Below are 12,828 nucleotides of genomic sequence, written 5' to 3' on the forward strand. Positions count from 1 at the left end.
TATTTTACTCAGCATTTTGTTCTTTCATTTACTTTTTGGATTTATCTATGATATGTCATTGGTTTAATATATTTTATAGCTGAGTAGAATTACACTATACATTTATGATGAATTACTTATTATTTAAACAGTAAACAACATTATGAACAATGACTGTTCACTTCTGAATTATTTTTCTCCTTTTTTGGGGTGGTACTGAGTTTTGAACTCTGGGCCTTGCATTTGAGTGTGCTAATACTTGAGCTATGTCTTCCGCCCTTTTTGTTTCCCTATTTTTCAGGTCAGATCTTGTAACTTCTTCCTGGACTAGCTCTCCTACTTCCTACCTGGCTTGTTCTGTAAGAAAGGGTCTCACATACAAGAAATGGAAGTAGTGAGTAAATGCAGTCATTATATCCCATGTACATTATGGAAAAAACAGAAATACGTAAAAGGTAGGGATGGGAGAGGGAAATTGGTGAGAACAATGGAAGGGGTGACAGTGATCAAGATGCATTGTTCTCATAAACTGACATATGGAATTGTACCCACTTTCTACAACCACTTAATAATAAGATGGAAAAAAAGTGTCATGGACTTTCCTGCCCTGGCTAGCTTCAAACCATCCTCAGATGGCCAGCCTCCTGAGCAGATAGGAGTACAGACATGAGCCACCAAGACTCAGTCTAAAAACCTACATTTTAACACTTGAATGATTGATTAACTGACATGGTTTCTGGATTTAAAGGTTAGAAGTTTTGCAAAGAAACTTACAGATGTTTTAATTTCAAAATAAGATTTGGAGAGGGATAAAAATCAGAGCATTAACATATTTATTTTCTTCTTTACATGGAACTTGACTTATAAAATTGTAACCTTGTTGTACAACTATTAAATAATAAAATTTAAAATATATAACTATATTTTTAATGAAAAGGTCTCAGTAACTTTCTGCTCTAGCTGGGTTATACCTATGATCCTCCAAAATTCACATTTCAAGAACCTAGATTACATGTGGTAGGCACTGCACTTAGCTAACATATGATTCCTTATATAAATGCTGCTGTTGAATATAAAAGACCATTTGGTAAGTGTATGACTAGCTTTTTGAGAAACTGCTCATCTGTTTTCCCATGTGAAATTTATGAATTTAGGTTACTAAATTTGGTCACTGCTATTACCAAACTTGTTATCTTCAGTCTTTTAAAATTAAGCACTTGCAGTAATCGTTCAGTTCATTTCTCAGTCTATTTAAATACTTCTTTTTTGGAAGAATTGTTCAAATATTTGTCCTTTTTTAGAGCGACTTGTTGATCCTCTCCCAATTGAATAATCTCAACTAAGTCTAAAATCAACTGGCTATATGTGTATGGATATATTTCAGGATAGTCTATACAATAGATTTTTAGAAAACCCCTTAATTTTCCATCTTCATGGTCATGCTGACTATAAACAGATGGTTCTGTCTCCATCTTTCCAAGAGTAGTTGCCTTACTGTGATGACTATGAACCTCAGTATTCTGCTCAATATGAAAGAGAAAGAATATTTCATATTTCTAATCCTGGGTAAAGTATTCAATCTCCCACACCAGAGTATGATGTTTGTAGGTTCTTCATACATGCATTTTACCATGTTGAAAGTTTTCTATTTAAATTTAATATACAGTTTAAAAATATGGATGAGTGATGAATTGAACAAGGGCCATTGCTGTATATACTGAGATCATATGGGTTTTGTTTGTTAATAAAGTAAATTATATACATTTTGTGCATGTGAAAACCAAGCTGCAGTTCTGGGGTTACATTCCAGTTGGTTACTGGGTACTATTCATGTTACATGTTGGTGGGATTCCATTTCCTAATATTTACTAAAGGTCTTCATTTTTATATTCATGAGAAATATTTGTCTACTTTTTGTTTGACTTTTTATTATAGTTGTCTAATTTTGAGACTAAGTTAATACTTGCTCCCTGAAATGAGTTAGGAAATATTCCCTATATTCTAAAGGGTTTGAGGGGAATAATATAATTTCTTCATGTGACCTTGAAATCTTTGTGAGAAGGTTTATATCTGTAAATATAATTTATTTGGTTAACTTAGTTAACTTTGGCTTTCTATTTCTTCCGGAGTCACTTTTATATCTAGCATCTTTAAATAAATGTGTGTTTAAATTGCTGAGATAACTGAGAATGATTTTTGTATTTATATTTATGTTGTAATAACTTTATCAGTATATATACATATATGCATATATACATTGATTTTTCCTTGAACTTTCCTATTTTCCCTTTACTATTCCCATCAAAAAACTCTTTTAACATAGTAATAATAATTTGATCCTGTCTGATAATTCTATTATTTCTGCCACTACCTGTTCTATTTCTATTAATTTTTCCTCAAGGCTGTAGTTTATATATTCTTGGATTTTTATATGTCTAGTAATTTCTGCAAGACATTAATGATGTATTGTTGAGTTTCTGTTAGTACTCTATTGTTTGAGCAGGTAGTTAATGTAGCTGTGTATCAGAGATATTCTTTCAAGGACTGCTTCATCTGCTTATATTTATACAACTACAAAGCTGTCAAATTCAACATATCCAAACTCAATTACATCAATCCACAAACTTCCTTTGAGTATTTTCAATCATATTAATTTTTACATACTTTAGTTTTCTATTTGTTTGTTCATTATTTTTTCTCTCTTTCACAGTCTTCTTCAGAATCCTTTGAAATATAACTCTTATTTACAATGAATATAGGCCCAAATACACAGTCTTTTATATTCTAAACTCTTTGCCCTATAGCGTCCCTTCTTACTCACACTCATCATCGATAAGCAAGTTACTGCCTCTCTGAACTTTTCTGGTAATGGACATCTTGGAATAACTCTATTACTAATCATATTATCAGCTTTCTGCAGTTAAGAAAATCTGAAGAATTCATAAGGCTATATTTGCTAAGCTTCCTCCTGGCAGGTTCTGAGTATGCTATAGGTTTCATTAAGCCAAACCTCTTCAGTGAAACAGCAGACAGTGCATCACAGGCTTCTACCAGCCATTAGGATCTCACTTTTCTGGGTCCTAAGATTAGATTTTGGATTCACCAGTTGGTTTCCTGATGGCAAAGGTAATAATTCCTTGGGTAACCTAATTCTACTGTGTGGCTGTGGGAGTTACTCATGAAAGTTCAGCCTGGAGGCTCTTTTCTCAACTCTTATCAAAATTCCATTTTTATTTATGAGTCTTTCTGCTTCACCTGGCTACACTGTGTTTCCCGAGACAGTGCTTTACTCCTGCTTACAGTTTAATGCTGAGTCATAATTTTCTTTCCTCTAAAAATACTAAGTAGTTGAAGAGCTTTTAAAAGGATTGGGCAAATTCATGTGAAGCATTTAACACACACTAACACCTATAAAAATCTATTTGTTGTTTGATGAGTTACTATCCTTCTTACATTTTTAGTTGCTATATTTTAAAGGGAGTTAGCCATCAGAAAACCTCGGTTAGAATTTCTGCTTTAACATTTTACAATCTGCAACACTGTAAATTGCTTATATATTTTAAGAGTAGATTTCTTTAACTATAAACGGGGTAAAATGTATAAACACTTCATGATGTTACTATGAAAATTTAAGAGGAATGTGTAAGCAAAATTTGTATTTTTGTACTTACTGTTAAACATATAATTGAATTCAGTTAAATTTATTTCTTATATTGCTTTCAGTTGACTTTTCTCTCATTTACTTGCTTTAGGAATATGCTACCTGCCTAGGGAATTGTAAAGCCATTCACATAAACATTGCTTTGGTGTGACCAAAGGAACATTTGGCAAAGTAAGTAAGTAAGTAAGTAAGTAAGTAAGACCAGGTGGCTGGACTTTGAAGATTTTCTGATAGTATCTTTCTGAAATCTTGATAGGAACTAATACTATTCCGATACACTATGGTATATGCTGGAAGACTCAGCTGCATGGGAGGCAGAGCTAGAAAGACTAAAATCCAAACTGGGTCTAGGGAACAGACTCTGTGAGGCTATCTGAGGTATGGCTCAAGTGGCAGAGCACCTGCCTGGCAGCACCAAGTTCTTCAGCTCATGTCCCAATACTGTCAACCATATGATAATCACATACCCTAGAATTGAGAAATGACTAAAATATCAGCCTGGAAAGAAAAAAATTGGAAGGAATAAATGAGTAAATAAGTGGGAAAAAGGGAAGCCTGTAGTTACATTAATTACATTAACTAAATATAAATGAGAACTACAGTTTTTAATTATGTGTACCTGATTGATGGCTTCAAGATCATCAGTAAAGCTGTTAATTTCTGATAGAAGTAGAGGTACAATAGATTTTCTCAACAGGCTGCAACTTCCCAGGATTACCAGACTCTTAGAGATATAATGTTGTACCTGAAACTAAAGATATACAATTAGTGAGTTTTTACTATCTAGCTAGTCAAGGCAAGTCACAGTGTATTTAATGGGCAATTTTCTAGACTTCACTACTAATACACACACTGTATAAAGTATGAAAATGTCAATATGATTCCAGGCTAGTATCAAACAAAATTGTGAAATAAACAAATAAATAACAATATAGAAACTAAAGGTTTTTTTTCAAAGCTCATAGAACTAATAAATGTTATAGACCACAATAGACAATTTGCCCCATGAAAGTTAGAATGTGTTTGTGACTTTAACTAAGCATTACTATCCCACAATATGGTGAAATTTGGGGAATTATGTAATCACTTAATCACAATAAAGAATTTGAAAAAAAAGAAACTAAGGTTTTATACAGTAGTTAAACTTTGAAGTAAATGACAGTGCTAAAAGGGAAGTTTTACCTAAAATAGTGAAAGCTAATATAATGGTTTAGAAGCAGAAAGAATAAGGAAGATAATGGGAAAAGACACGTAAACCCTTATTAAATAGAGCAGAGGGCAGATAGTTATATAGATGGGCAGCTAGATAAGTCTATGGATACAAAATGTATAAGGAGAAGTTTGAAGGCACCTAGGAGATCTATGGGTTTTCTGAGTCACAATGCCACATGGGAAAGGATTGGCCACAATCCTTATTTGCCACAAGTTAACAGTGAGAAGGTTAACAATGAGAAAAAAATTCTGACATTATTTTTATGTGGAGACAACAAAAATACATTACATGACTTTACAATTATACTAATACAGTAAGATAAATGAATTTACAGTTAATACAGTGTTATAACTATTGGCAGTAAGATCATTTGAACACTAATCACACTAAGGTGTGTAAAACTCTTGGATGAAATTTCATTCACCTGTCCATTACATTGTTAGGAGAAAGGAGGCTTCAAGGAGGCTTCAAGAAGAATTTCAAAACACACAGAAATGGTCATATACTTTGTTATGCCTCTAAAAATCATACTGGAGAGACATTACTTTCAAGACTAATAATTGTAATGAAAACTAGATAATGCTGCCTCTGTGTCCTTTAGGATGAATAATTAATCATAGATAGTTCTCAAATTGAGAATTTAATAGTATATATTAATTGTATTATAAGTTAAAGGCCAGTCAATTTGAATAAGGAAATGAACAGATTATAGCATTTAAGACAAATATCTATTATACATCTGGACCTGCATTACTAGCATGCATGAGAATATTATTCACATTCTAAATCAACTTAATGGTGAAAGCACAAGTTATTACCATAAAAATCATAGATATTTATTTATCATTATTTCTCAGTGATATAATTGACTAAGATTCACATCTTCTATAACCTGGTAGCTCCACTTATTAGATTTCTGATTTTTACAACATCATCATGTTTGCACCTCAAAAGATGGTTCTTCTCTAAGTTCTTTTTTACTTAATAAATAATTCTTTAGGCAGAATTTAAGCAGAAGGTCAAAGAAAAACAAAAAACCTGAGAGTGGCAAGAAAGTGATGATGTAAAGATGGGGTCAGGTTTCCAGAGCCTAATAAATCTAGTCTGAAATCCCAGCTTTACTACTTAGGAGTTTTTATCTCAGCTCTCACATTTGTACAATACCAAGGGCATAACCTCCCTAGAATTTACACAGAACAATTAGCACTGTAGCTGAAAATTCTGTAAACATAATAATAATACGGCCTCTATGTATCTTACATCGTAACTTACACTTGTTCTTTCGTAAGTGTTGTGCAGATCATTAAAGAAGCTGGTATGGAAGTTGTTAGGTAAGTATAATACTGGAATGGAAACCATGGAAGGACTCAATAACCAAATCAGTATTCTTACATCTTGGGAGAGTGGAGTCCTAGAAATAATTTTCTCCAGATTTTTCTGTGGTTTGGCACTTAGATATCAGTTGAATTCTGCTGATCAGAAGAACTCATTTGAGCCCTTGACTTACAATTGCATTAGGGAAAGAGAAGTAGGCCCTGGTTGTGCATATTGGTACAGGCTATAGATCTGACTTAACAGCTGGTTCAGAGACCAATTGTTTGTGCAAGTTACAAATCATAGCAGAAGTCCCAGCTGTTGGGGAGATAGTCCTGAAAACTGAACCTGCCCCAAGGGGAGTCTCTTATATCTTTATAATCATCTGTAGGCTTCAGAGAGCACCATGCCACTTTAAAGTTCTGAAATATGCAGGGGTAGCAATTCCTACCACATGCACAATTAATTTGTCCAAATGAACTGCTCAGATGATAGAAGGATCTTTTAGAAGGGATGCAAATTATCATAAACCTAATAAACTTTTCAATTACATAGTGATTACATAGGGGTTTTCATTTACATAGTGATGTTCCAGATGAAACTGCTTTCTAGGAGGGAGAAGGATCAACATTGTTCCTGATACTTGTTGGGAAGGTGTTTTTGTTTTTTGTCTTTTTCTTTCTTTGGTACTGGGGATTGAATGCAGGATGTTGCACTTGGTAGGCAAGTGCTTTGCCACTGACTTACATCCCAGCTTGTTGGAAAGTTTCAATCTGCAAGGTTTTAACTGTTAAATAAATCAGACAAAATAGCTGGGCGCTGGTGGTTCATTCCTGTAAGCCTGGCTACTCTGAAGGCTGAGATCTGAGGAATGGGGTGTGAAGACAGCTGGGGCAGGAAAACTCAAAAAAGCTGGAAGTGGCCTTGGATCAAGTGGTAGAATGCTATCCTTGAGCACAAAGAGGGAAGGCCCAGTGCCCAGGCCCAGAATTCAAGCGCTAAGGCCAGCAAATGAAACAAAACAAAACAAAAACAAGAACAGCAGGCAAAATAAAGGTTTTCATACACCTAGTAAGCAGCAGTATGCCCTTTCTGTCCTACTTAAGGCTGTTATTAACTTGTTTCCTCCTTAGCATTATTTTGTTCAAGAAGATCTGAATTATCGAACATTCTGTAGAAAATCATGTTCTGTATAATCAGAGCCTATCAGGACGATATGGCAAGTGATGTGAAAGCCCTGGCTAAATAATTGCATGCTAGAAAGTAGAAAATAAGTCATAGAAATTAGGGTGCAATACATATGGGAAGTTTGGGGCTCTGATGTATACTACAATATACAAGTATATTTTCCTTTTTTGGGGGTCGGTCGTAGGGCCTGAACTCGGTCTGGGTGCTGTCCTGCAGCTTTTCAGTTCAAGGCTAGTGCTCTACCACTTGAGCCACAGCACCACTTCCGGCTTTTTCTGTTTAAGTGGTGCTGAGGAATCGAACCCAGGGTGTCATGCATGCGAGGCAAGCATTCTACCACTGAGACACCTTCCCAGACCTACAAGTAACTTTATTATACATTTTTCTATTAGTGATAGAAAGGATCCTCTAAAGGCTTTTGTGGATATTTAAGGGAATATTCTATTTAGCTTACCATTTGAATATAAATTTTGAGTAAAACATAAGGCTTTAAAATTTACCAATGACGTAGAGCAGCACAAGAAACTCTCTAATGGAAAGACTGTAACCTGAAGGCTTAAATAGCTTTGACACTTGGACTTTGTGAAAAGCCAGATCAACTTGGAGTTGATGGGCATATTACATGTAGCCTAGGACTTGCCCATCCCAGTAAGAAAACCACAAAGGAGGTGTTTAGAACAATGCTATCTATTTCCATTTCCTTATAAGTAATTATTTGTACTTTTATAAAAAAGAATCCCTAAGCTCTGCTTATGCATCCTTTGAGGGACTAGTCTCAGGACTTCAAGTGACTCACAGTCATTCAGACTGTTATCTAAAATCAGGTGTGTATAATACTCCATCCTTAAGTAATCAACAAGTAGCTAGCCTATACACAAACTGGCAATAAGTAGAAACTGAAAGAAGTATATATTGCTTTCTCAGTTGGTACTTATAATTCTAACCAGGAGACTCCACCTTAGAAAGATAGGTACTATCCAATGGGAGGAAGTTCATGTTCCAAACCAGTGGTAAGAATATGGTGTGGGGGAAGGGAAGCGTGGGGAGAGGGGAAGGGATAGTGGGACAACAAAGAAGGGAAGGGGTAATAATGATCCACAAGTAATGTACTCACTGCCTTACTCATATAACTGTAACCCCTCTGTACAACATCTTAACAATAAAATAAAACAAAAAGGAAAAATAATAGGATGTGTTTTCCCTTACAGGTTGCATAATCAATCAAGACTACAGACTATAGATTAAATATGCCAGCCTCTCTAGTTGCATAGTGCTTAGTCTTTATTTTAATGCTTAAATAACTTGAAGAAAATTTTGCAAACCAAGGGTTAGAATATGTAGAACTTGGACATTGAGTGAATGCTCAAATCCTCTATTCAAGTACTCTATTGTCTGTAACAATGAGTCCAATGTAACGAAGTTATATGCTATTTATGATTATTTATGTAACTGTAGCCCATTAAAAACAAAAATAAAAATGATATATTTTTAAAACATTTGCTACCTTCTAAGCACTTATCCACATTTGAGCTAATGACAATGTGCAGAAGAATCCAAAAATAGTAAGAGCAATTGAACACCATAAAGGATGTGATTCACATTCACTACAAGATATCCTGTGTGAACTTGGACCTGGGATAGTCAGGGATTACTTTCAGACTTTGTCATTTTGGAAGTCCTTATTAATTTTCATAACAACCTACACTACAAGCAAGCTGATGCGTAGGGAAAAGAGACATAGAGCCAAAGGGACAGATGGCATCAACCATAAATGTGCTACTCCTTTTTGAAAGCATCTAGACTTTTGTCTTAAACATTCTATATTATTTTTAATGAATATGCATGAGTTGTATAAATCAAGAACAACAAAAAACAAATAAAACCTGTGCTTAGAACAAGAAAAGAAGCAAATCCTAGGGAGACTTGGCATCTGGGAAGCTAGAAAATACAAAATTATCGAAAGTCTTCACACACTGCCACATGCAAGCCTATAAACTTCCTTAAACAAGCAAACATCTGGCAGTTATCAAACACAGTATCACATACAAATTTGAGAAGTCATGTTGGCCCTGACAACCACAATAGGAAGCAGGAGACGGAACATTCAGAGAAGTGTTAACCAGAACTAACCACACTTCCAGCAAACCTGCCTGGGTGAGGGAACCTTCAGGGCCACAGGCCTCCAGGATGGAGCAGTGCCTCTGTCTATACTGTGGAACAAAAGTTGCTTTACAAAGATCTTAAGACCTGAGTGCAACAATGTGAAGGAAAAGGCTCCCAATTCAATTGAATAAGTCCTAAGAAACAATGTTCAAAGGCTGTCACACATACGGGTATACTATATAGACATAAATATACTAAAAATAATTTGTTTCTTTGTTTACTAAGTAAATACATTACTTGTAGATGTTTCTGTGAAAATACTAACTTAACAACAAAATGAAGCCTTAAATTTTCATTCTATTATTTCCAAAATGTTATAGCAAAATATATATTAGCTGATAATTTTGTATTCAGCAGAATTAGCTTTCAAGAACAAAGAGAATGCATTTGTATTAGCTTAACAATAACAAAACTACATTGATGGGGCAAATAGTCAGCCCCGGGAGTCTATTACCTTATGCGCTGAACAGGCCTGGTTCCCTTTACTTGTATCAGCTTATTTAAAGATTCTTAAAAGTTCTTTTGTATTGCAATTTGCAGCAAAACAAGGTTTATCCCAATGTGGTTATTTATTGGGTGGGTCAGCAAAACTACACAGGGTACAACGAGGAAGGGAAAACCACACAGAGAAAAAGCTTAGGACCTCGGAGAGCTCACAATAAAAGGAAAATTCAGACAGCACATGGAAAAATAAATGAAGAAAGAAAAGCAGGTGGTGAAAGACCTGGTGAAAATTTGAAAAGTTTTGAAGAAAATGAAACAAATTTGAGGAACTGATCCTTTAAGTTCTAAGTGTAGGAATAATCAGTAAAAGATCCGAAAGATGAACTAGGAGGACTTCTTCACTTCAAAAAAAAAATCAGCACACTAAAATCCATTCCAAGCTACATCTAGGAAATGTTTAATTGAAAAAAAGAAATTTTTTTTGAGGATAAAAGTTACAGCATGAAAGTAAAAAAGAGTGTTTATCTTTTTATAGAGAGAGGTGTCATGAAGAATCATGCTGAATATGTTTTATTTTTTGACCTGGAGGTGTTAATTACATATGTCTTCATTTCCCAGTCCTGTGTGTGTGTGTGTGTGTGTGAGAGAGAGAGAGAGAGAGAGAGAGAGACAGAGACAGAGACAGAGAGAGGGAAAGAGAGAGATAGAGAGAGATAGAGAAAGAGAGAAACATTTTCTGGAAAAATGTTGCATTTTGCAATTATGGGGATAATTAGCAATATAGTCTTAGCAAAAAGACATAACAGAAATTGAGACCAGAAAAGAGATAGTTGGTTAAAAAAAAATAAAAAAGCAATCCAACAAGATTCTTAGTAGAGGACCCAAGTCTTTTGTATATTCTGCAAAGGACATTCCTTGAAGAGATAAAATTTAAGGAACACATAAACATAGAAATCCTGTCTAAGAGTGGAATAAAGTAGTAAACTATGGAAAAGACATGCACAGGAGCCAAGGACAGATTTGAAGTTAGGGGTTTACTCTGCGGTGTGTAGCTAACCAATTCTGCCCTTGTTTGGCTGCAGAACCTTGCAGACATCATGTCACTTCATTTTGCACACTCCATTGTCCCTTCCCCGCCTGGGGGAGCCAAGTAGCAACAGGTAGGGTAGTTAGCTTTAGCCCAAGGTTCAGTAATTTCCAAGAATTCACCCAATCCTCGGTTTTTCTACAAATGAGAAAATAAACAGAAAAAAATGATAGTGATTACAGGAAGAGAAAGTGATTGCTGCTTGTCTCAAGTGTCATGAACTTCCTTGAAGTATTACAGATGAGGCACAGTTAGAGTCTGGAGTCAGAGGCTGGCACAGTGCAGGAGAACCAGCCAAAGAAGACCAGGCCAGCCTGGGGAAGTTGTGTCAGGAGGGTGCCAAAGAAACGCCTAGAGGTGAATTCCTCCAACTCCCAGGACTTTATTTGATTTTGTTTCACCTCATCTGGGTCGTAACTTTCCTTTGGTCTGTGGCTTGATTTCTATCAAGCTGAGGCAGATTTATTGTCCACCTGAGGCCAAAACTAATTTCCAAATGCACCCTCACTGCATATACACCAGGCACGAAGTTTGTGAGGGCATCTCCCTAATACATTTTATGTCACTTCCATTGAGCACTTGAAGTATGGGACCAATATTTTATGACCAAGATGTTTTTATTAACACAAAAGGGTTACTACTTCTTTTCTTATTGATATTACAGACTCAGCAGTCCTTTTCTGTAATTTTGAGAGGATACTTTGTTTTGCCCTTGATTTCTACACATTCTAGAGTAATAACAGATCATTTGTGCCTTGTTCTTAACATTTCTGTAAGTGTTCCATATTCACCTTGAGCTTTATTGTTTCTTCCTCATCCCTACAGCACAATACATGTTGTTATTCTTCCTTCTCTAAGTTTGTCACTATAATTACAAGAAAATACTACCTTCCCTAAAGGTTTCAACCAGTTTCTTCTTTCTTATATAAATTTAAATAATTATGACGACTACTTAGTTAAAATATTGTTGGCCATTCTTAAACTTTAAACATATCATTTAATTATTACCATTTTAACTTATCATTCAGTATTGTTAAAAAAAAAACATTTCATTTGAATCACTAAGTCAAAACTTCAGAAATTTAAGATTCAAAGATGGATTTCCATTATGGGTTATAGATCCAACTTCAAGAAAAACTTTAATAGATGTAGTCCTATGGGTTCCAATGGTTCAAACCTATAATATTAGCTATCTAGGAGGCAGAAATATGAAGATCATGGCTCAAAGCCAGCCAGAGCATAAAAGTCGTATGCAATTAACTACCATAAAAGCCATAAGTGAAACTGTAGCTCAATTGATAGAGCACTAGCCTTGAGCAAAAGAAGCTCAAGGACAGTGCCCAAGCCTTAAGTTTAAGCCTCAGAAGCAGCCTGCACATGCTCACACACACACACACACACACACACACACACACATAACCCCCAAACAAACAAAGAAACAACAATAAAAACCCACAGTCCTCACAACTGAATTCTGTGAGAAGCATACCAGTTTGGAACAAAGGTTCAAATTTCAACTTGTCCTGATTAAAGTATTGCTATCCTTTGAAGGCATTTTGTGTTTAAGACTATATTACTCATCCAGTAAATCCCCATTACCATTTTTCATACAAATTTAGACTTCACTTGCCTTCCAATTAGAGTAAAAATCTAAAATCAACTGGTATTCTATGCAAACCCCAAAATATCACTGAAGTATTGTACAATATTATAGATGTACAAAAGAATGTTCTGTATCTATATCCTTGGAATAGCTAGCTGACTTTATTAAAATGTAAA

At 35.1% G+C, this 12,828-nt stretch overlaps 1 protein-coding gene across 1 annotated transcript in view; it reads right to left on the minus strand.

Annotated features, from left to right (window-relative positions):
* The window catches only part of Mei4 (meiosis-specific 4 homolog (S. cerevisiae)), a 135,302-nt gene that overhangs the window by 50,709 nt on the left and 71,765 nt on the right, over positions 1 to 12,828 (minus strand). The window contains exon 4 of the mRNA XM_013034107.1: positions 4,260 to 4,391. Within this exon, the coding sequence (XP_012889561.1) occupies positions 4,260 to 4,391 (132 nt within the window). The remainder of the gene's footprint in view (positions 1 to 4,259; positions 4,392 to 12,828) is intronic.

The sequence above is a fragment of the Dipodomys ordii genome, unplaced genomic scaffold, assembly GCF_000151885.1.
Source record: "Dipodomys ordii isolate 6190 unplaced genomic scaffold, Dord_2.0 Scaffold182, whole genome shotgun sequence".
Lineage (NCBI taxonomy): Eukaryota > Metazoa > Chordata > Mammalia > Rodentia > Heteromyidae > Dipodomys > Dipodomys ordii.